Source organism: Artemia franciscana, chromosome 4 (assembly GCF_032884065.1).
Source record: "Artemia franciscana chromosome 4, ASM3288406v1, whole genome shotgun sequence".
Taxonomy (NCBI): domain Eukaryota; kingdom Metazoa; phylum Arthropoda; class Branchiopoda; order Anostraca; family Artemiidae; genus Artemia; species Artemia franciscana.
The window spans coordinates 17,799,496-17,824,279 of NC_088866.1; the positions used below are offsets into that span (position 1 = coordinate 17,799,496).

General features: G+C 34.2%; 1 protein-coding gene across 13 annotated transcripts in view; it reads right to left on the minus strand.

Moving 5' to 3' along the window:
- Nucleotides 1–24,784, minus strand: part of LOC136026083 (paxillin-like) — a 147,575-nt gene that overhangs the window by 34,056 nt on the left and 88,735 nt on the right. For 10 of the 13 annotated variants that reach the window (XM_065702282.1, XM_065702288.1, XM_065702280.1 and 7 more), the window contains 5 exons: nucleotides 20,289–20,474; nucleotides 18,187–18,360; nucleotides 16,347–16,577; nucleotides 6,518–6,638; nucleotides 3,971–4,069 (listed from right to left, as the gene is read on the minus strand). In XM_065702282.1, the coding sequence (XP_065558354.1) occupies nucleotides 3,971–4,069; nucleotides 6,518–6,638; nucleotides 16,347–16,577; nucleotides 18,187–18,360; nucleotides 20,289–20,474 (811 nt within the window). Of the gene's footprint in view, nucleotides 1–3,744; nucleotides 4,070–6,517; nucleotides 6,639–9,939; nucleotides 10,839–16,346; nucleotides 16,578–18,186; nucleotides 18,361–20,288; nucleotides 20,475–24,784 lie in introns of those variants that run through there. The other 3 variants (XM_065702290.1, XM_065702291.1, XM_065702287.1) reach the window with 2 other exon arrangements.

Here is a 24,784-nt window from a genome sequence, read left to right on the forward strand (position 1 = left end):
CAGAGTCGTTATCGGTAGCATCGTTGATAATGAAAAAAAGGAAGACAATAAGAGAGACAAAAGGATATAGCGCAAAAGCTACTGGTGTTGTTCAGTCATATATTGAAACCATACACAGGTTTTAATTTTTCAACAAATTCTAATTAATTAACATTAATCTAATTGATTAATTGATTAATTAATGTAATTAAGATTTTTATTCCGTGTTTGTATCTTCATAGACAGCAGAAAGAAAGCTTGGGTTTTTTCTTAACGCTACTCAAGATGGACCTCTAATCTGGACAAGGGCGGATCCAGGATTATTTTTTTTTTAGTAGGGGGCGTCTTACACGTTGCTCTGATAAACTTGCAAACAAAGAAATGCCAGTAATTTAAAGGAATCTCAAAAATTATACGTCGTAGGTAGGAAGTGGAAATGGTCGTAAATTTAATCTAAAATCTGGTGAGGAATAAAATTCTAATAAATCTGTTGAAATTAAAATGATGTAAAAATATTGATGCACAAATAGTAAGTTACAAGAACCACCCCGCCATACAAAAATAAAACCATCTACCAAAAAATATGCTGCATAATTTTTAGCCTTTGCGCTTCTGACCACTATAGCAACTGAGTTAAGCTTTGTAGCGTAAAAATAAAAATTCATCTTGAACCATCTTTTGTAGTCATACATTCTTTATTACTGTTTGTATAGGTCAAACCGTTTAGCATGTCGCCTAACTATATGGCATCGTTTAGTAATTAGAATGGTAATAAAGAGTAGGAAATGGAATTAGAATACATTCATACATGCGTAAAATATTAAACATTAAATACTAGTTCGTTTAGGGGTGTAACAAGAAACATAGAATTAAAAGACAGAAATAAATAAAAGACATTTAAATCGAGGGTTTTAAGTATAGGCAATAAACCATTAAAATAGTGTTTTTATTTTATTTTTTTTTTAAATAATGTTTTAATAAACAGTACCAACTTCGACGAAATCCCAAAATTTTATGATCAAAATTTCACTTTTCGTAACAATGTAGCGAATCTTTCCATTTTTTGGAGTTCGATATATTTTGCTTAAATCACTGAATTTACAATATTATAAGAAAAAGTCTGTTTTTCTCTTTCTACTCCCACCATATATATTTGTTACACGGCCGATGACTACCTCAATATTTCGGTGAACGTTTATAATGGCTAGTCCTGTCGGTCTAGAGTCCTATCAGTTTAGAGCTCTTCGTTAGTATTTCCTCGTCTCTTCATCTTAAAATATTCAAATAAAGAACAAAATCGTCAGGAAAAGAGAACTCTAAAGAAGCATGTAGGATGCACTTCAAACTACGTATATGAGTCGAAATACTTCTTAAAAAACTAACATTCATGTGTTTGTTATTTTCGTATTTGATAGGTATAAATAGGTGATTTAAATTCTCAGGGTTTCAAGATGTGGTAGATTTTTAATTGATTTTTTTTTTTAGTCTTGAAATTTTCGGATATTCAGTTCAAACGTTCAAATCTCGATATGTTTGTTGAGCACAAAAAAAAAAAAAAAATTAAAATTCCGCTCAGATTTAACAGTAATAAATAAGTAAAATAAATAAGTAATAATAAATAAGTAAGAGAATTTAAAAATAAATAAATAATTATTTAAATAATTATTTAATAATATAAATAATTATTTATTTTCATTAAATAAATAATTAATTAATTATTTAATTAATACTTATTTAAAAATAAATAAGTAAGAGAATTGTCATGAAAATCTTGATGTATATACAACTAATCGTGTAAATGTGATAAAATAATAATTCACGTTAAAGTTGTTGATCATTCTGGGGGAAAATATCCCCCAAAATGATAAAACAGATGGGAGCGTCAAGATTCCGACAGTTTGTGGCTCACTTCTCAAGTACTTATAATAAAATTCAGCAGATTCTAAGGTAATGAACAGCACATATACAAAAACATATAAAATATTATGTCCAATGCTGTCCAAAATACAGACATATCCAATATTTTCCTTTTTCAGCATATTAATTGCCCAGCCATCGACAGCAATGTCTTGGGTAGCAGTGAGAAAAATTGAGCACTAAAAGTGCCAATGTCAGCACAACAATATTGGTATTCTCCTGGCAGAAAAATAAATGACTCTGGCCTGAGACTACAATCATCGCTAAGCCAAGTACATGTTGAACAGGAATGAGCCATGATTTCCGTCTTCCAGAATTTTATAGAAATAACGAGTCAGCCAAAGGGACCCACATAAGCTTTAGGCCAAAAAGCCGGTAGATCAAGCTAAATTTCGCTTGTTCTTTGTAGCTGACATTTTCGTTTTGTAATAACGACGGAATACTTGCTGAAAGCCTTAGGGGAATTCCTTGGAGCATATAGAGAAAAAGAAGATCCGTCTCCATTAAACCTATTTGGCAGATTTTAAGGAAGAAAAGACGAAGTCCATCACTTCTAATGATCAGCTATTGTTTTATAATATAATGAATTTGAAGACAATGGGGCTAGTTATTTCCTAAAGGAAGAAAAGACGTTTTCACAAACAATCTTAATGCGATTCTACAAGATAACAAAAAAGGAGCAAAATATTAAATTATGTGTGCTCCAACAGTCATTTAAATTTTATTTCATGATGCATTGTATTCCTTAAGAGCCCTAGCGTAAATACTGAAAGCGGTTGAAAAGTTTTCAAACTAATGTCTCTCGGGTGGAATTAAAATATCGCATTTTTACTAAGGAGAAAAGACAGTATTCTAAACTCGATTTAAACATGTCTTTTCATCTTCCTTAGAGGAAGTCATCCCCTTACCCTTCCACTTGGATGTCATTATGCTTTATTCGCTCCAGTCAAGGATCCTTCAGATAACATATATCTTCATATGTCGACTGTTTTGACCCTGTTTCCATTCAGTAGCTTAGAAACACTGGCTCAAATCAAAGGATGAATAGAAGAAACCTAAAACCTTCGATTTACCTCACTATTTTACAGTGAACAAATTTAAAGTTCCAATACGGCTAATAGTGTAAATCTTTCGGGCTGATTGGAGAAATGAGCGCTTTTTTCCCCATCTAATCCTACTTTGAGGGTAAAAATGGAATCTTTTGACTTACCTCGGCCCCTTCCCAGGAATTTCAAGTTCAAGGTCCCCTTGATCCCCCACCTCCCACCATGCTATTGAATTTTTACCTTGATATGAACTTATTTCATGACCAAATACTATATTGGTTATAATTAGGTTATTATACCTTCAAAATTGCAGTAGCATATTCCCGTTGCTATTGTCTTTTCATACACAAAATTACCTAAGCTGCATTATCATCTATCCCTACTTCTACCAGTCTGAGCATTAAAATCACCTTATAAAAATACCATTTTTCTACCTGACACCCTATTAATTTCTTTAAATAACTTTAGGTAAAATTCCCCTGATTCACCACTATCTCCAACAGTTGACTTCACAGGGGTATATACTACGTTGGCTGATACCTTGCTGTTTTTATCGTAAAATGAGCAATTAAATGAAGCCAGATGACACTCCCCGGGGGGGGGGGGAGGAAGCAAAACAGGCTAAATTTACAATATTTATGGGTTAAAATTGCATTATTTATAGCATTGATGGCGCAGCAGGAGGCGGTAAAGTCTACATTTGCCCATGAAAAAATCCTAACCCGACTCTGCATCTACATGTGACGATACCATACATTTAGCCACCAGAAAACTGCCTAAACTTCCAATTAAATTAATCCAATTATTTTAGCATAAGACAATTTATTTAGCACAATATCTTTAGTCTATCTAGATACCAAAGCTTTTATATAAAAGCTTTTATATCACAACAGTGATAAAAAAAGCAAACAGAAACATCCAAATAATAAAGTATAAGCAAATGTTACTCTTCATGATAAGAAAACAATTTAAAGAAAAAACCTAACCATAAAGCTTTTCAAAGCATGTATGACAATAAGGCTTATCACCTTGCTCTTTGAATGTGCCTTTGTTCAGTTGGCCAAGACAATAAGTGCAAACAAAATGTTCTGGGTGGTATTTCCGAAACATGGCAGTTATGCATCGACCTAAAAAAAAGAGTTCAAATGAATAAAATCAAAGACCTTATTTTAATGGTTGGGATAATTCAAAAATTACCTAGAATAAATTTATAGGAGAGGAAAAGAACCAAAAATAAATTTATATTTGTTTTTTCTTTCCATTGCCTTTAAATTAAAAACCTTCTCTTGCAGTATTCAAAATGAGCTGCCACAATTAAAAATTTCACATTTAGGATAAACTCCACAATGCATTTCTTTTTTATTTTATGTGGAATTTGTTTTAAAGATCCCATTTTTTTTCATTACATTTTCATAGAAACCTGTCGGAACTCCTTTTTTATTTACCTGTTGAACACTTAGTTCTGATCAAATCAATCCCTAATAAAAACTAGGAGGGGTAATGGAAATTTTGCATCAGAACGCTTTGAGAATGAAAACCGTCCTAAAAAATTACACTCCTTACAATATTTCTTACACCGAGGAGGAAGGGAGTGGTATCTTTAATGCAAATACTTAAGGTCGTTATTTTTACGTTTCTAAGGGAGGCCTATAGATAAATCTTATTTTTAGGAGACAACACACATCCTCTATCCTTATTGCAGCCAACCATGATTATAATTTTTAATGCTGGACCATATTTTCCAGTGCAAGAAGGTAGCCGTCACGCCACTGCACTCATATTGCTGATTTAGTTGAAATGTTATTCTCAGAGTAATCAGAGGTTAGGAGATAAACTCCCCTTTCCTTCTACATTTATCTAATTAACCTCTCATTCAAAATTAGAAATTTAGAAAATACACTTTTGAGGTTCCACCAGCCCTCCCCCACCCAGAGCATCAAGCATCGACGTCTTCTCTAATAATTGGTCCACAACTATAATCTACTGCACAGAAATTAATGAAGCATCAGACGAAGCAACTCGGTCAAATGAAACTAGAAGTAATTTTATATAATCACTCTCCTATATGCGTTGTATACACCCATCTTATATAACTTACTATGGATTATTCAGGGTACTCTAAATTCTATATGAACCGTATAAAACATACTTAGATGAACCATCTTATTTGTTATCAATTTTCAGCAAATTAAAAGCTAATGAGATATTTTAAACCGGATTGAAAAAAAAGCCTAAAAATATATTAGCCAAACGAATTTATGAAACATTACTATGATATGAAGAATGTATGGAAAAGGATAAATTCACTCCTGGGCCAAAAGAACGGCCCATATTTTATTGTAGAGCGTTTCTTCTGTTTCAGTAACAAATTCGATTTTCTGTTCTTCTGTAATTTTCCTCTGTATTTGACGCTATTACCAAAGAGCTTGTTCCAGCTATTACCAATGCCATTTCCTTTTTAGAAGAGTATTAGGAGCATATTTTTGTTAAATAGCGACAAAGTCCTGGAAATAGAGTTCTGGTTGAACTTCGCTGAGGTAAGGATGCTGGGACCGTTTTGAAAAAAAAAAATTATTTTAGTTTTATTGATTTTACCCAGTTGTAAATTTGTTCTTTTTATATATTTTTGTATTGCTGAGGCCGGCCCTTGGACACAAGGCCAAAATATTCATTCTAATTTGTTTCCTACTATCCTGAGAAATTCCCTATTGTTCTTCTTGTTTTTGATGTTTCAGATTTTAGTTCTGCAATCATTGTGTTTTTTCTTTGTTTTTGTTAATAGTGTGTTTAAAATGAGCTGAGTCTAATTTTTTTAAACTGAAAAGTTGGATGGATATCACCATGAGCGTCAAGGTTCTTCTTTTAGGGCTTCTTCTTTTCATAAGCTGGCAAGTCACAAAAACAGTACAAATATATTGCAGTAGGAAAATATCGAATGTGAAATTTCTTTAAGGGTGTTTGTGTTCAGCTAATGCATTCACAACGGAAAATTTGCTTTAGACCATTTTAATATAGAGATAGTCAAATTGAATTATAAAAAAAAATCCTTATCATTCCGTGACTATTTGGATTATTTTGGGCTTGCGTTGACTCTTATATTAGGATAACCCTATTCCCTCCCTGCCCCCCATAATCTTTATGATTCAATTTATTTTCATATAATTTGCAGTTTGTCATCTTTTCAATCCCCACCTCTAAAAGAAACGTAGGTTACATTGAAGTTTGTATTCCTGTATGTTTTTTTTTACTCATAACCCTTTTAAAAAAGGGAGTACCATCCCAGCGAAATTCTTTATGAAATTGCACATTAAAACTTATTTCTATAAAAAAAAATATATATATAAAAAAAAAAAAAGTGGACGCAATCAATTTGGCTATAGGATGACTCGTTTTGAAACCTATAGTGTCCTAATATACCAAATATTTATGAACTTAAGTTGAAAGTTCGAAATTATTTTAATAAGGGTGGCTCTGGCACCCTATTCATCCCTCCTCCAAAGTTAGCGTCGATGAATACAGCAAACAAACCTTAATGGAACTTTCTTTTTTCTTGAGCAAAATTAGAGAACAAATACCTGTAATAGGTTTGTGACAGCCGGCACAAAGAGATCCTCTCTTGGCGTGATAATGTGTTTCACAATAAGGTTGACCTTCATGATCATAAAATGATCCACCAGCAAAAGGTAGACGACAATCCTGAAATACAAGCAAATATTCAGCTTTCAATAAATAAATAAAATAAAACGGAGGCGCTAAACTTTATGCTTCAAATTGACGGTTTTCCTATTCAGGTATATCAGTAGCCTGGAGTTTAATTAGATATTTGATCTAAAAAGAAAAGGTTAAGAACCTCACTACTGAAAGCATCTAATAGAGGCGTATTGATTATAACGGTTAAAATAGATGTATTATTTTAAAGGTAGGACTGTAAATATTTTTGTTTGACCATGTGACAGCTTGAGTTCTACAATGCGGTTTCTTCATACAATACTTTGAGTTACAATTTTTTATAATGCTTGAGTTTCTTCGATTTATAATGAAAAATCAATTAAGCTGCCGATCTTACCATCATGTGAGTGCCATATAAACTCATGGGCCATTTTATACCTATTTATTGTATTGTTTACACCAGGTTATTGCACACAGAGAATTTTAGCAGTTTATTACTATTACCCCTCCAAAAAACAAAATTTACCCCAAGCTAGGATACTATCTACTCCTAACTGTGCCAGCCTCGGATTGAAGTATCTAAAAATAATACCTATTTCTACCTGCGTCTTGCCGATTAATTCCAGTAACCGTATGCAGATTTATCTTCTCTTCATTACTGTCTCTGTTAGATGGTTCTACATGGCAATATAACACTATGGCTGATACCTTGTTGGTGTTTTTTGTCAAAAAGCGAGCAAATATCATTCCATTATTGAATACCTTCCCAACACTAGCAAGACTTAGAAGCTCTTTTATTCGTCACGAGCCCTCCTTCTTGTCTAAGTACCACATCCTTTCTAAGTGAACGAATAAATTTTGTATCACTCAGTTTCTTGTTTCTTAGCCCTAGGGGATGAGTTTCTGAAAATCCTATCAAGTCTATTTGAAAACGTTTGAATTCAGCAGTCAAAATGTCGATACAGTAGTTGTATTTCAATTTCGTAATGTTCCAAGTCGTCATCCAACGTATTTTAATCATTAGAATTTGTTTGAACTCAAGAAAAGTAATATATTCCATCAGTGCAAGTCAGAGACTGATAACTTCTTCTCAAGTCTGCACAAAGCACTTAAGCCAGCTCAGAACCAGACACCAAGAAGTCCCCGGGATCTCCAGTTGAATGAAGAAACTGTGCAAGCATAGTACTTATCTTGTTCACTAAATAGTCTTCCGTACTTGTCGATGCTCCCCTATCAAAAAGATCCAACATTCTACACACGCTATCTCAAGTCTATTACCACCAACTCACAAAACGTTTTGGCTGCAAATATTATGCTACAATAAGGAGACAATTCCTTGTAAATAAATTGAGTAGAAAGAAGTTGTTCAGCCCAAAAAAGCCCCCCAAAACAAACAAATCCAAAAAAAAACAAAAAGCCCACCAAAAAACAAAACAAACAAACAAAGAATTTCCCATTAGTCGAAATCCAGTGCAATGCTGTGTCGTTTCTCACACACTACTTCTTCGAGGGTGGCCACTCCTCAAGGCCACCCTGCAGTGCTTTTGCAGTCTCGGTTTCTGATTCGGCAAGCTCGTAAAAGGTCGAAATCGGTGCCACTATGAGGCTATACAAGCAGGGTTCGCTTCCAGGGATAGGGACGGACGACGGAGCTTACGACAAGCTGGAGACCCAAAATCATCTCACAACACTGGTACAGACCTAGCCAGTAGGGGTGGGGATTTCAAAGGAACCCTAACTTCGATATTAACAATACATACGATGTTAACAATAGTCTTTTGGTGGTTTTAGCATTATAGTGGTTATGATGATTTTAACAGATAGATGAAGATTCTAACCAAAAAGCAACACGAATCAATTTCTTTACTTTATGAGCTAAGATTAAGATGAATCAAATATGTCGTTTTACTACTACCACTAATGACAACCCGCTACAGGGTCAAGATCCATGAGGTCAATACAATACTGTTTGCTCCATCCCTTGCGGCTCCTGTTCATAATCCATACGAGGACGTCCTGCTTTTCGTTTGACCCCAGCTTGATGGCTGAAAAGGTAGGATTTTGGGTAACCTACCCCTGACAAAGATACACTGGCCCCTTCTTCCGTCCCTATCCATGGAAGGAAACCTGTTGACATGCCCTTAGGGTGGACCTTTGACGAGTTTGCCTAATTAGAACCGTAACTGCAAACAGCAGTCAAGTGACATTGAGAAGTGGCGGCCCTCAAGAAAATTATAGCCTCGTAAACGACAGAGCAAAGCAGGGAATTTTTATGATAATAACAGTGACCAAGTGTGGTTTTAAAACGTGGGTACTTCGAAAGGCAGAGAAAGATCTATTTAGAAAAATGTGGTTCGATCCTCATTTCTAGGGATATAGTGACAGAAAAAAAACTGGCTAGGACATATTTTACCGATGACAGATTGTAAAAGATTGTGCTTTTTGACAATTCACTTGTGGCCAAACAAAAAAACAGGCCAAACCCGAATTGAGTGTATAAAGATAATAAGGAAGGATTTAAAGGAGATCGGAGATCCATGAGAGGGGATAAAGAGGGAAGCTTTGAATTGCTTGGGTGGAGGATATACGTGCGTAGCTATGTTGGCCCCAGGCGGCTTGGTGCTGCGGAGAGCTGCTAGTAGTAGTAGCAGAAATACCATTCGTAAAGCGTAGTCCAGCCATCATGTTAAGCTTTCTTTCATTATAGCCAAAGAACATTCGACACCGGCTAAAATACTATTTCTGGCAAACCTTCATTCATTTGCAAGCTGTGACCTAAACTAAACACCATCTTAAGCTTTCCTCCATTATATCACAGTCCTCCCTTGGAATAAGCTGGAAGTCATTAGGGATTTATTACTAAGTGTACTGATTCTTTCTTTCAATACGTACTTTTTTCCCTATTGATTTTTTCTGATTCGGAGGTTTAAGAGTATTTAGTTGACCAAGCATAACTCCTTTCCCAAGATGGTCAGCTCAAAATAATGATCAGCCTGGCCCCTTCTTAGCCTCTTAGAGGCAGCAGTAACACAGTCAGCTGGGCTAAGGAAAATCCTCTCCCCCCCCATACCCTCAAATGTAAAGTTAACTGTAATTTTTGTTTATAATGGATTTAATAGCTACACAATTATTTTCCCTTGCTTATATCCCCTCCCCCACTCAGATAAAAATGGCTAAAACTGATTCTTCTCCATAACGAGTTGAGATCCATCCAAAAGGGACCAGACATACGTCACTAACTACCAAGATATCTCAAAATGAATTTCCGTCAAAGTTTGCCAACATTACCAAATTAACAAACATTCGAATTCTAACTTAACCTAAAAGGTTCAAAACCAACAAAGAGATAATTTATTTCAACATACAAAAACCGATTTTACAAAGCATGATATAATATCACTAGGCTTCAAGAAGAAATATCCAATTAATCTCAAGCTTTTGTTAACCAGTTTTACAGACTGAAGTGTTTCTGTTAGAAGCAGTGAATTTTGACAGAACGAAGATTTCATTGTATCTTTCATGCTTTATGAGTTGAGCGTACCTCCGTGAAAAGTACAATTAGACAGCAGTGAAAAAGAATATACAAAGAAAAGGGGAGACAAAGTTACGGCAAACCGAGAGTCCAAACCAATTCCTTGATCCCTTCCAAACACTCCTAGTATTCATTTTATTAGTGGCATCAGCTGGGGGCATGTGGCGTCCTATTTTGTTTGCCCTACCCACTCTAGACTTTCAAAACATCTTTTCTGGGGATTTCACTGAAGATACCTTTTTTGGCTTCTTTATTGATAAAATTGAAGAATCGACAAATTTTCCCTACCTTAGATTTTGAAAAACACATTTACCCATCCCCCCACTCCATTTTCATGAATTTTTTTCGAATATATGTTCATATGTTCTTAGGTGATCCTTGTAAGGGCCTTCCGTCTCCCATTTCCCTTTGTTTAGGTGGATGCAATCAAGGATGCAATCAAGCTTAAGATATAACTCATCTATAAAATCAAAAGGTTAGAGAAAAGGACATACAGCCATAAATGATGCAAAATTGACCAGTGGTAGTGATGAGTAGCAGCAAGAAAAAAAGAAAGAAAAAGAGCAAAAATAATAGAAGCTCTATTCGCTATCTGAAAGGTCTTCGTCACCGCTGCTTACTCCAAGACAGTCAGCACAAACATGATTGGTGTCTATCGTGTAAAATGCCTTTCCCTGCAGCGTTACCTTACAGTCCTAAGGGAAATATTGAAAATTTTCATTATCACAAAAAAATCATCCTTATTTATAGTGAACCTTTAGAGTCAGATTGCCTTACCAGCAATAATAATTAGTAATTTGACAATAAAAAGTCTGTTAGAGTCCTAACACACAGAGAACTACTTTTAAACGCAACATAAAGTAACCATAGGGTTACTTTTCCAACTCAGCTATAGTCTTCACAGACAACGCAGCCATATTTACGCAGCCATGTGTTATCTTCTTAAAGAGTTTGGGTATTGAATGACAGGTCAGAAAAACCACCTATAGGCCTAGAAAAACACTCAACTGACCAGTAAAACGTTGCTGTTCACATTTTTTTTTTAAGTAAAGAAAAAAGTCTGCTTGACCATTTCCATTTTATTTTCATGTTCATATAATCTATTATTCTTAAAGATATTCTCAACGACTAATAAGGTTATTTTAAAAGATTACTAAGCATGCGCATTGTCTATTTTTAAACCGCAGAATTTTACTTCGAAGAAAAGTTGTCAAAAGTTCAATTAGCATAGTTTACTTTCGAATTTATCACCGCAACAGGCTCAGATTGTCCTCTGGAGTATCATTTTTTTTTTGTTGCGGCTAATCAAGCGACTGACTAAGCTGTAGTCAAGACTGGGAGATTGTTTCTAAACGGGATCATCAATGAGTTCATCAGCCATCAATTTTAAAACCACATCTTGTTCGAAAGAAAAGTTTTTGAAACTACAAATGGAAGGTAATATTTGATTTTAATACTGGAATTCTTCACTACAATAATTTCCAATCTAGATTGACGGTAGAGCACACCCATTTCATGGTATAAAACCATACAGTCTGCGACGTCACTATTGCCCATGAATCATCAGCAATAGTGCAGTCCTCACCTACAGACATGGTATATAAAATTTTTAGAGCAAATCGTTTTCTTTTTTGCAAATTTTGGATACCTAAAAAAAGCGGCAGCCATTCAAAGGAACCATCCAATACTCTACTTTTTCATAAATTAGCGCCAATGCCTGGAAAAACCTAACTTGTAGGAAAATGAAGCCTTTACCAACAGTAAAAAAAGAAACGTATTTTCGGTTGTTTTTTTTTCCTTCACCTGTAAAATTAACTTTGTCTAAAGTATCACCTTTCGCGTTACCACATCCGATTTGAACATTGGTAAGGTATTTGCCATATACGGAAAAATAGTTATTGTTATATCTTGTTAACTACTTCATTTATTGGACGACATTATAATAGAATAAATTCAATTATAACAAGGCCCCTGTTTCATTTGGTAAAATGTACTCGCTTGCAGCCTACACATAAACACACTCACACAAAAAAAAAACAATTTACGCAAAAGCTTTTAATTATTTTAAAAAGTAGAATTGTGGCAAAGAGTCAAACTTTAGCGTAAAGAGCGAGGGATTGCGGAGGGGACAACCCATTTCATATACGGAGTAATTTCTGTTCGTTTTAAGTTTTAATGACGCTCCTTACTTTCAGCTGGAAAAATTAGTTTTTTTTTATTTAATTTCTGAACGTTTTTGAATTAATGCATGTTTGGTTTTGGCTCTCCGGAAATAAATTATTAAAATAAAATTTGTATATTAATTCTTTTTTTGGCTAAATGGCTTTCTCTTAGTTTTGATCAGACGATTTTGAGAAATAAGGGGTGGAGAAGGAGGCCTAGTTGCCCTCCAATTTTTCGGTTACTTAAAAAGGCAACTAGAACGTTTAATTTTTAATGAAAGTTTTTATTAGTAAAAAATACGTAATTTAAGAATTAACTTACGTAACAAACTTTCATAATCTTATATTTTTATTGTGTATACGAGGGGGTTTGTACCCTCGTTAATACCTCGCTCTTTACACTTAATCGTAAGTTTTGTCCCAATTCTTTAAGAATGACCCCTGCATCAGAAAGGCCGTAGAATAAATAGTTGAAATTACTAAAAATACTTTAGCATAAAGAGCGAGGTATTTATCTCCTCCTAAATACCTCACTCTTTATGCTAAAGTACTTTTAGAACCCCTCATATGCGTAATAATCTCTGTTCGTTTTAAGTTTCAATGCTACTCCTTCCTTTCATTTGAAAAAACGTTTTCATGTTTATTTTTCATTATTTTCTTATAGTAATGCTAGAAAATCCTGCGCCCTTTTCATTGAATTATTCTTCCCCCATGACAGATTCCTCCAAGAAAAGATCCTCCAACATAGCCCCCTCCCCTCAGCCCCACCCCCAAACAAAGTAAAAATCCCCCTGAAAACGTCTGTACACTTCCCAATAACCATTACTATATGTAAACACTGGTCAAAGTTTGTAACTTGCAGCCCCTCCCCCAGGGATTGTGGGGGAGTAAGTCATCCCCAAAAACATAGTTATTATGGTTTTCGACTATGCTGAACAAAATGGCTATCTCAAAATTTTGATCCGTTGACTTTGGGAAAAAAATGAGCGTGGGAGGGGGCCTAGATGCCCTCCAATTTTGTTGGTCACTTAAAAAGGGCACTAGAACTTTCATTTCCGTTAGAATGAGCCCTCTTGTGACATTCTAGGACCACTTGGTCGATACGATGACCCCTGGAAAAAGAAAAAAAAAACAAAAAAAAAAAACAAACAAATAACCACGCACCCGTGATTTGTCTTCTGGCAAAAAATACAAAATTCCACATTTTTGTAGATAGGAGCTTGAAACTTCAACAGTAGGGTTCTCTGATACGCTGAATCTGATGGTGTCACTTTCGTTAAGATTCTACGACTTTTAGGGGGTGTTTCCCCCTATTTTCTTAAATAATGCAAATTTTCTCAGGCTCGTAACTTTTGATAGGTAAGACTAAACTTGATGAAACTTATATATTTAAAATCAGCATTAAAATGCAATTCTTTTGCTGTAGCTATTGATATCAAAATTCAATTTTTTAGAGTTTTGGTTACTATTGAGCCAGGTCGCTCCTTACTACTTTTGATTACATATAAATGATTCACTGATTAGCTGCATATGTTAAAAAAGAGAAACTGAGTAATTTCAAGTTAATTGTTTTCGACCAGAAAAATCTCCCATACTGGGAATCAAACCCGGCCCTGCTGGGAGAGAGCCAGCTATCCTAGTCACTTGACTATATGGGGCTGATAACTGTTAGTAATGAAGTGGACTAGTGCTGTCTAATGGGCGTGTATGACCCTATAGTAATACTGGATAAGGCAGTTCTAACGAAACCAACCAAAGTTTGATATTAAAACTTATTGAAGAACTAAAGTTTCAAATAAGCTACTTTTTGCTATCTTGGAAAGGAGTTAGGTTAGGAAGATGCAAATTTTAGGGATGGATCTACAAGGCTAAAGTATGTCCTGTGAAGATATTTTGAAGTAGCTACATCCACTCTTTCTCCCCCTAAAGGGCACTGACCTTTGATGACCTTTAAAAATCTCTGTGTTATAAAAGTGAAACCTTGCAAAATAGGTCTTCTGCTTAAATGAAGTACAAGAAAAGTAGGTACTTGTCTATATACACACTGGAGAACTTCAACGCGAAGATGTGACAATACCCGGTTTTCACGCTGCCTATATTAGACAATTACCTTCGGCTCTTTGGGAAACTACGTTATAGCTATATTTTAATTAAATATTTAGTTGGTATTTGGGTTAGGTTAGGTTATGTATCTAATATAATGCGCTCTGGGCGGCCCCCTTCCATAATTCTTTGTGGTAGTTTTTATATTTTTGTTACTAAAGTATTGTATTTTCATTATATTTTATTTTATTGCATTAGCATTCACCGAACTTCACTTCCCGAGTGTGGATTTCTGGAGAACTTTCCACAGAGGGGAAGGGTTTAGCACGATTTAAAAAACGCCGTCTTGTTCAAATGAAAGTATGCAAGGGAGAATTTTTCAGGTCGAATCGTCAGCAAGAAATGTTTCAGGGAGAACTTTCAGCGATGATGGAATTGTCCTGGGAGAGGGGAGGCATTTCACATGGGAGGAAGTTCCCATGGAGTAATTTGGATTTTTCAGCATTGTTTGAAAAACGACCAGAAATTAAAGAAAAAAAGTTTTTTTTCAACTGAAAGTAAGTAGCAACATTAAAACATTGAAAGTAACATTAAAACGTAAAACGAACAGAAATTATTCTATCATATCAGGGGGTCTGTCCCCTCCTGAATACCTTTCTATTTACGCTGAAGTTCGACTTTTTGTTCCAATTCTTTAAGAACAATTCCTGAAAAACTAGGGCCTATTAATTAAGATGAGAACCTTTTTTAAAAGTAATAAAAGACTTTAGGGTGAAGAGTGACAGATTAAGGAGAGGAAAATCCCTCTCATGTGCGGAATAATTTCTGTTCGTTTTCAGTTTTTAATATCAATAGCACTAAAGAGTACTGCAATTTAAAAAAAATCTTCTGCTGAGCTTTTTTTTAGTTTGACAAATTCTCTTACATACATATTTAAATTTTGATTGAACCGACTCGGCATCTGCGTTAATTTAAACGGTCATAATTGTGTGGGTTTTTGTAATAGGATTTCAATTCAATTTTTGCAATGGGAATTTGAAGGAACTCTTATAGTGCGGTTAGACGATGCATGGAAACACGTGTTTTCGTGTTTCCGTGTCACCATGCGGTTTTGATGAAATAATCAATAATCGATTATTGTATCGATTCGTGCAGGAGGAAAAGTCTAGGAGTGCAAAAACGCATCAATTTTTGGGGCGATCACCTATTAGACGATAAGAGATGGCACCTCATCTACTTAAAAGGCAATTTATCTGCCTTTTAAATTGAAAATATAGGGAATATTTATTGAATCCGCCAAATGGGCATGATTTGCAAGTTATCACTTTTACATGGAATTTCACCTATAAGGGTACTAAATCTTAAAGGTTTCATTCGAGCGAACCCTCTTGCAATAATTTGTGACTGCTAGTTGATTATGACCACCACTTAGAGGAAAACCAAACACACATTCGTGACATCTTTCTCTGGGAAAATACCAAATCTCATATTCTAAAGACACTGACTTCGTAGCTATCAAACATGTTTAATTTCACTGTATAATTTTCAACAAGATGGTATTGCTTATTGGGTCCGTTTAACCTTCATGGCTACGTTTTGTGTTTCTATTAAGTAGATTATCAAAGGAAAATTTTACTCCTGTTTGAACTGCTCTTTAGTGTTTTAGATGAAAAAAGACATGATTCTTGGAGCCTAGCATTGCCATACAATACCGTGACATACAATAGGGCTTTTTGTGTCTTTCAGCTTTTTCTACTAATACTTCCCCTATGAAGGATCGATTATAATTTAAAAGTGAATTCATTAGAGTATCATACACCTCTACGTTTGAGCATACCAATATTATAGAAAAGGTCCATCTTTATGAACAAAACATTAAGAAAGCTACAAATAAAAATTCATGATACTTGCGTCAGATATTCAATCTGAATAATATACACAAATACACAATAGTGCATCAGCAATAAAATGATCATGAGAATATATTAAGATTCTTACCCTGCATACAAAACATTCAGCGTGCCACTGAGCGTTTAGCGCAGAAATATAGTTATCGCTGATTGGACAATTACATCCGCCACATTTTGGGGCAAACAGTTCATAGTAATCTGTTCTGCAGTATGGCTTTCCATCCTTCTCATGATAACCATTGTCACCAAAAGGTTGGCCACACGAGGAGCAAAAGAAGTGTTCAGGGTGCCACGTTCGTTCCATCGCTGTTACACATTTCTATTCATGAAAACTGATATTATGACTGGACAATGATTAAAGCAATTGTAAAATAGAACAATTCTATAAAACATACAAACTAACCAGCGAGACACGTAGTTTAGCAAAAAATAAATGTAGGGATGTTTTGTACATTTAGCTATCTGGCCCTAAATAAATATACGATATGGAAAAAAACTGGAAAACAATTAGAAACCATAAAAAACCTTTATCTACAGTTGCTCGTCCCTTGAGACCAAGCCCTATATACAAGATTGGTTTCCGGGAAATCCACTTCGAAGTTGGTGGTCTTCTTTTACAAACATATAAAGTAGGAGAGATTTGGTTTAATCTCGCATCTCAGAAAGTTCCGTGTAGCACCAAAATTACAATTCACCAGCTCAAATATCAAATCCAGTGTTAAATCCAAAATATATAAGGACAAAAGCGTCAAGTTTTCGAGATGATTTTGAATTAAAATCAAGTAGTTATGAGCATCAAGTCATGGCTAATTGTAGAAAAAGCCAAGACAGATAGTCCGAGTGAGTGATAGGGGCAAATCTGGAATAAGCTCTTATTAGGACTGTAAAAAATGATATCAGTTCATTTGTAGATAGACAAGTCTATCTATCATTCCTCCATGCGTCATTTCTAGGGCAGAACTAAGGCATATAGTCATAGAACTAAGGGATGAAAGAATTGGATTCTGCTTAAATCATATGGATTAATAGTATTGCACATCGAACGACTTGCATCCAACTTAAGATGTTTTGTTTGGACAGCCTATAAGTCTCCTGGCTAAACTCTCTTTATATCCGTCTGAACCGAATAGGCAACTGGGACGCTGAGCCTTTCACAAGCCAACTTACCAAGTCCACTTCTAATATTTTTTTAGAGCGTCCAACACTCGATGAAGCCTTAAAAATCTCCATGCAGTCATAAACACAAATGACAAAACAAATTGTTTTTCACCAAATGATTAAAAAATGGATCCAAATCATCCATGCGCATTCTTGAGTCCACTCAAGAACACGATCAGTATTCAAGCAAGTCAGCATACATAAAAAAAAAATTCTGGAAATTGTTTCTAAAAGATTACTGATGCATTCATGCTAAAGCAAAACAATAGGTTTTCTTTTCGAATTTTCTCAACTGCTTGTTCTTGATGGACTTGGTTGAACTTTTTATATTTTTACTAAATGAAAAAAAGCACTTTTTGAGTCAGCATTTTTTCTGAGACATAAATTATTGCGTTTATCTACTAGAGCAACAAATTTGTTACCATGTGTGACCACTGAGTTTCTTCCAGAACCCAATCATCATTACTAGTTTAATTATTTCTTATCACCTTGGCCCTAAAATAGCAGTTATGGGAAACTGACACCCTAAAATATTTTAAAACATACACACACACACGCACTCCATTCTGCGATATATATATATATATATATATATATATATATACACATTTTCTAGACACATTTTCTAGATGCCAAGCTGGCCAAGAACAATTTTAATGATTGAATAGGACTGTTTTTAGCCCCCCTCCCCCCTAAAAAGACAAAAAACATGTCTGCCCAGCTTTTAAAAGAGCAAAAAGACGACAATTGTTCAGATAAAACTGCCTTACGTCTAGAATAGGGCCATTGCAATAAGAACATCTTGGAGAAAATAGATGATGATAGTCTGGCTCGCAATATGGCTGGCCATCACGTTCAAAAAAATTCTTAGTTCCAAGTTCCTTCTGACAGTGCGCACAGCTGAAATGTTCAGGATGCCAAGTTCGTCCAAGGGCAGTGACCACCTGTAAACCAAATGTATTAGTTTTGGCCAGAAATAAAAATGTTATGATTACAGAGAATAACAATTGACAGGATGCCCAGGTCTGAAGCCTAATTTAGGTTACCTTAAATCTGACAGACTTTAAAAATATAACTTGAGCAACTACTTTTTGTTTTTCTATCAACATATTGATGCATGTCGTATACAATGCATTCAAGAAATTTTTATTAGAAACAGTTCACACACAAAATTCTACAAAGTCAGCGAACTGGTTTTTAGTTTCTGGTCTCATTTCATTTTCGATAGTCGTTGTGTGAGTTCAGTCTGAAAACGCATAAGAATAATCTTTATTCAGTCTGAAAACGCATAAGAATAATCTTTATACAACCTAAAACTCAATTTTGAAGCAAGTTGCTTTGACAACCCACAATGGCTAAATACCGCCAAATGAAAGCTTTTCCGTTAACCAGTTTATCTAACAGTCTTAGAAGGGAGTTATCTATTTTTTCTTATCTTGACTGGACTGATAAAAAAATTGCTTTAAGCAATCACTTTCGAATTACAAGACGAGGTAAAAGAATGAAATCAAGACAGAAGCAATGTTGCCTTACATATACACTGGCTAAGCATGCTGTAATAAGCATGCTCATGTTTTTCATGGTTATGGGTGGGCTTACTTTGGAGCTGTTTACTTTTGATGATTTATTGCGCCCTAAGGGTATAAAGAACAATCCAATTGAGAAACTCTTTTAATAAATAATGAACGACAACAAAATAATCTCTAGAAATTTTGGTCACATATGACCGTTTTTGGTCACACAGTGTATGCGACTAAAATATCCAGAGATTATTTTGTTGTGGTTCATTGTCTAATAAAAGGATTTTCCCTATTGTACTGTTATTTAAACGTCATGGAAAGGCTGTGAGATCTTGGAAAATACTCAATGGCAAAAGAGGATATAACACATTTTCAAAAAAAAAAAAAAACAACAGAAGCTTCTAAAAAGACCCTGATTAGACTAGCCCCTAAGTAATACCACGCTCAAATACATCCAAAAATGTTGAGCTGTATTAAAAGCTCAAAGGCATATTTTAGCTACCTTGGACTTTCGATTGCTTCTGATTTGAAGTCTATTCAGAAAAAAAATGGTTCAGTTTTTTTTTTCTCTCTGTGCCCTGGGCACAGTGATTTTAGGACAAAAAATTTCAAATAAATAATCTAACGGTTATGATCGTTTTGTAATTTTTTGAAATAAAGTGTTAATAGATGAAAATAATTAATAAACTATTTAATTAATTAATTAAAACAAATTTTAAAATACTAAATGAGAGTTATATTTAAAATAATTAAATTAAAACAACTAATAGTAATTAAACAATATAAATAATAATAAAAATATTAATTAATAAATTGAAACAAATTTCGCTAACAAATAAAAATGTTGTTAAAACTTGGCCTAAAAATTTTGTGGGAGATAGGGCGGTACTGCATGGGATATACACCCCACTGCATACACATCAAAAAAATATTATGATTTGCCTAAAAAAATTACTGATCAGATCGTCCAGTTTCGGCTTTCACTCAATTTGCATCAAGACATGGAGCAGGATATTGTAGCATGACGGGAAATATCGAATCCTTACCTCGAGTTTGCAGTCTGTAAAAAGAAGTTAGTACAAAATTTCAACTGCAAACCAATGACTTAAAGAAAAGATAATCATATTTTAGAGGCAATCATTTGTCAAATACTGATTTCTAAACTACCGTCCCAAGTCCTTACTCTATATTTACTAAACTAAGAAATGCAAAAAGCAAAAGCGGACGAAAAAAGATTTTTAACAGTATGGTTTAGTCTTAACCCATGTTGCAGTCCCTATATACTGCACCACCGAATGACAGCCATACAATGGTTTGGAGGATCAAACCACCATGAAAAAAAAAAACCGTACCTGGCCAACTATAGGTTTTTCACATGCGCTGCAACATCCCTTCTGAGTTGTTACAATGCCTTGTTTGTGCATATCAGCAGTGAGACTCCCCAACATTGAGTCTAGGGGATCGGACCGGGCCACAGGAGATTTAACTGGCAATGCGTAGTCACCACCTGGAGTTGAAGTGTATGGCGAGCTGGCAACCTAGAAAGAAAAAAAGCAATGAAATTTAAGATTCAAGTGGTTTTGGCCTTAGTCCTGGTCATGGTAAAGTCAGAGATAAAGCGAAAAAAGCCCAAGTTAGACTAACTCAAATAGATAGCATTACACCTTTTTTTTTACCTGTTTTGCAGGAAATACCTTTTTCGGGGTCTTTTCATTTAATATTACCGTCTTCTGGTATTTGCATTGGAAGAACTGAAAAACGACAAACTTGTTTGCCCCCCCCCCGTCCCTAATTTTTTGTGAATTGATGCTACTTACACCAAGGCTCATTCAATTTACAGCATATTTCCCTAATATGACAACCCATTCAAGAGTAGCATTCTTTTTTTTTACAGGTGTAGTTATTCTTGTATTAAGTCAAGCAAAAACAGGATCTTACAGAGGATCGAGAGAAACAAAGACAATACTAGAACCATGATATAAAATAAACGTCCCATGTCGCTTTGAGCTTTTCTCCTATGATCAAACCATTTCAACCTAAAAATTAAACAAAATATAGGAAAGTTGGCGACACTGGAAGCAAAATTTAAATATTAATAACAATAAAAAAAATGACACAATCTTGGACTCATATCAAAATTATACAGAACAAAAAAACTTGGCACTCTAAGAAATTTTGACATTAAAACTCGCTACATGATCTGCATTAAACCATTGGAAAATGTGAGGCACAAGGCTCTGCAAATCTGGAGTATAAACAAGGGTAAAAACGCACAGATATGGATTCATACAATTAATGACTGAAGGTGGAGGGAGGGATCTTAAGCATAAATTAAAATTTCAACCAACGATTAATAGGAGCAATATCATCAGTAGTATGGAGGGAGGTGGTGCAACTGACTCCAGCTTCACCTTTGTCAAGATGTGTACACTTCTTCTGGGCAAAATAAGTAGCATGCCATTATTTATTTAAATTACATTAATTATTATTACATTGCAATTGATATAATCATTTGGTTTACAATAGCCTAGACCCTAAATTTACTTTAGAGGGGTGCAAATTTTGATCTTTCAAAGGACATGAGAAGTTCAGTGATAAGTAGGCTATTATTTACGTAAAAACATGATCGAAAAATTAAGAGAGAAAAACGGGTTTACTTTAAATAAAACAATGACAATGAAATGAAACCCGTTTTTCTTTCTTAATCTTTCATAAATGGAAGAGCAGTGTGGTCTAAAAAATTATTTACATAAAGACATGATAAGCTATAATAAACAATGTGCACTGAATAGAAATATGAATCGGTGTTTTATAATATATATAAACATATATATATATATATATATATATATATATATATATATATATATATATATATATATATATATATATATATATATATATATATATATATATATATATATATATATATATATATATATATATATATACACCCCCAAAGTCACATTTAAAATTTATTCACGCCCACAAAACCCTAAGTTTGATTATAGAAACGAGAAAATCAACGAAAATGGAGAAATAAAGGAATAAAAACCCATAGTTGTCAACGAAATCAACGAAAATGAGGAATAAAAACCCATAGTTCAAAAAGAACTTGTAAAAATCTCAGTATGATACATAATCAACTTAGAACCTTTTGAATACCCAAACCAAATTCTTTATATTGCAACTATATGCTATGTCTTTTACAACTACACTACATACTATATGTTCTTTACTGTAACCATATCCTAGTTTTACTTACTAGTGAAGAAAAGTTAAAATTTAATAATTTTTAACAAAAACAATTACTAAATAATAATGCATCGGAACTCTGGGGCCATAAGACCAAAACTCAGTTTCATTTTGACTAAAATACCCCCCCCCTTCCTAGCCTCACGATGCCAAAACGACCGTTTTTTTAGTTTTCTGCCTACAAGCTCTAACAAGTCTAGCCCCTCCCTTGCAGTCATGATTCTGTATATACTCCCTATTTCCTCCAATCTTATTTTCAAATATTATATATATGATGAGGATGATTCTTGAAAGTCAATATTTGTCTCACTTTGAACCTTCTCAAGCATGAAATATCAAAAACACAGTATTCGAATTGCACAAGACAAGACAACTCTAACTAATTGAGGCTCTCAAATCAGAAATTCACAAATTTATACTTGCTAAGTTGACCAGCATTTAGGGCATGCGTTCTAAAATCAATTTTCCTAGTATTTATTTGACAACTGTTAGTATTTCCAAACAGTGGCTGGAGTGAAATTGAAAGACATATTTTTGGCACGTTAAATATATCGGAAAAAGTAGAGGGATTTATGAAATGTCATCTCTTCAAAGTTAAATAATTTTTTAGGAGAATTAAAAAATATGATTCATCAATCTATTTTGAAATAATCTATATTTCTAGCTCTTTTGGACGAAGATATCTGAAATGTAAGAAGTAAATATATAACACAGCAGGTGTATTTCAACACAAATAAACTGATATGCATAGCTCTGAAAAGAAACGATAGCCAATAAACACATATGAAAAGTAAACAAACCTTAAGAACTTAAAACAAAAAACCTTAAACAAAAAGGTATAACTATTATCTATAAATAGCACACAAAATAAAATCTGTAAAATTCAATGGTTCAATTAATAACTAAAAAATACTTTTATCGATAGACTTTAGAAAGAATCTCCCTAGTGGAAGATGTGCTGACTTTCCTAAAAAGTGATTTCTTGGAGGAAACAAATTAAGCATAAGGTAACCTGGAGAATCTCTGTTTAGAGACGGAGGCTGATGCACAAAAAGCGAACCAACCTAGAAAACCTATCAACCAACCTAGAAGTAGTTTTCAATATGTTTATTATTAAAAAAAATAATCATCAAATAAACGTAAAATTCCAACTGGGAATTACTACTGTTCATTCCAGTACTGAATAATTTTTGGAATGCAAATTCTTATAAACAGGTAATTTTGATAAGCAAATTCTGATTCAAGAAAATTAAATTGATTTTCAACAATTTAGAATAGAGGAGGTGATGACATTGATATTGGTCTAAAGGACTCACCCATTCGAAGAAATTTTGGCCAAAGAAAAATCTTATGTTATGTATTTTAGAAACCTTCAGGAAAGAATCTTCTGTGTCTTCCACTGCAAATTGGACTTGTGTCCACCCCTATTTTAATTTGTGTTTGAAGGTGTCTACCCTTAATTCTAATTTGGACTTAAAAAGAATACGTGGAAAATATTTGAGATTGGATTCACCGGAATTCGTTGCAAACATTGCGGGTCTAGAAGTCACAGACATAAACAGGGGGAGGGTGTAGGGAGGATTCTAATTCCACATCCTTAGAGAAAACATATGACCAAAAATAGACCTAGTTTCCTGTTTCAGGTCTCAATTTTCTTTCAAAATTCGTTGCATGAACTCATCTGAAAACCCATAAGAAAAATATTGATTCAACATACAAAGTCACTTTTGAAGCAATTTGTTTCGACCACCCACCCTGGCTAAATATTTTGTCCTGTAATGGTACGAACAAAATTTTCATTTTCTAGCTCATATCTACCTCTATAATTTAGTAAGTGTCCGTAAATTCCAACTAATCACTAATGAAAACAACCACGTGACATTATACACTTGAATGGAGTATTTATCATTGCTTAGGTAGTTAGTAGGTTTCTTATCCTGTGACGTTGAAAATTGTACATCTATGCATTATAACCTCTCACCAGAGATTTCGCATGTACTACGAGGGGTTGGAGAGGGGTCTAGTTCTCCTATCAGAGGTCCTACTTCCTTCAAAATTTTTATATACACTAAGTAATTAACGAAATACAGGATATGATGAACGAAATTTGGTACAAAACATTCTTTAATGCTTTAATTTTTACACAGCATAAACAAAAATGTGTTTTAAAGACACTTTTGATATATTTGTGTTTTTAGATACACAAGTATACATAATTAAATCCATCTGCCTCTACCCCCAAAATCTCGTTATTCTTGTGCTATTACCTATATTTTTTCAATTAAATAATGACCCCTGCAGCACTGCTGTAACCATGATGAGAGAAAAGAACATAAAACAAGTTTTCGTTCTATGTCCTATCCCCCTTCCCTACAAAAATGACGAATAGGTGCACAAACTAGGTAGATTCTAGCTAGCTAGCTAACTATTGTATAGAACTTCAAATAGAGCCAAATATTTACATTTAAAAAGTATTTGCAATATATAATTTTTGGGGATTACCCCATTTAAGGAGAGAATGTCTTCTATCTCCCAGTGCGCATTTTTGCCAGTATATGTTCCAAGTTAAAATAATAAGAAAAAAAAAGGTTTG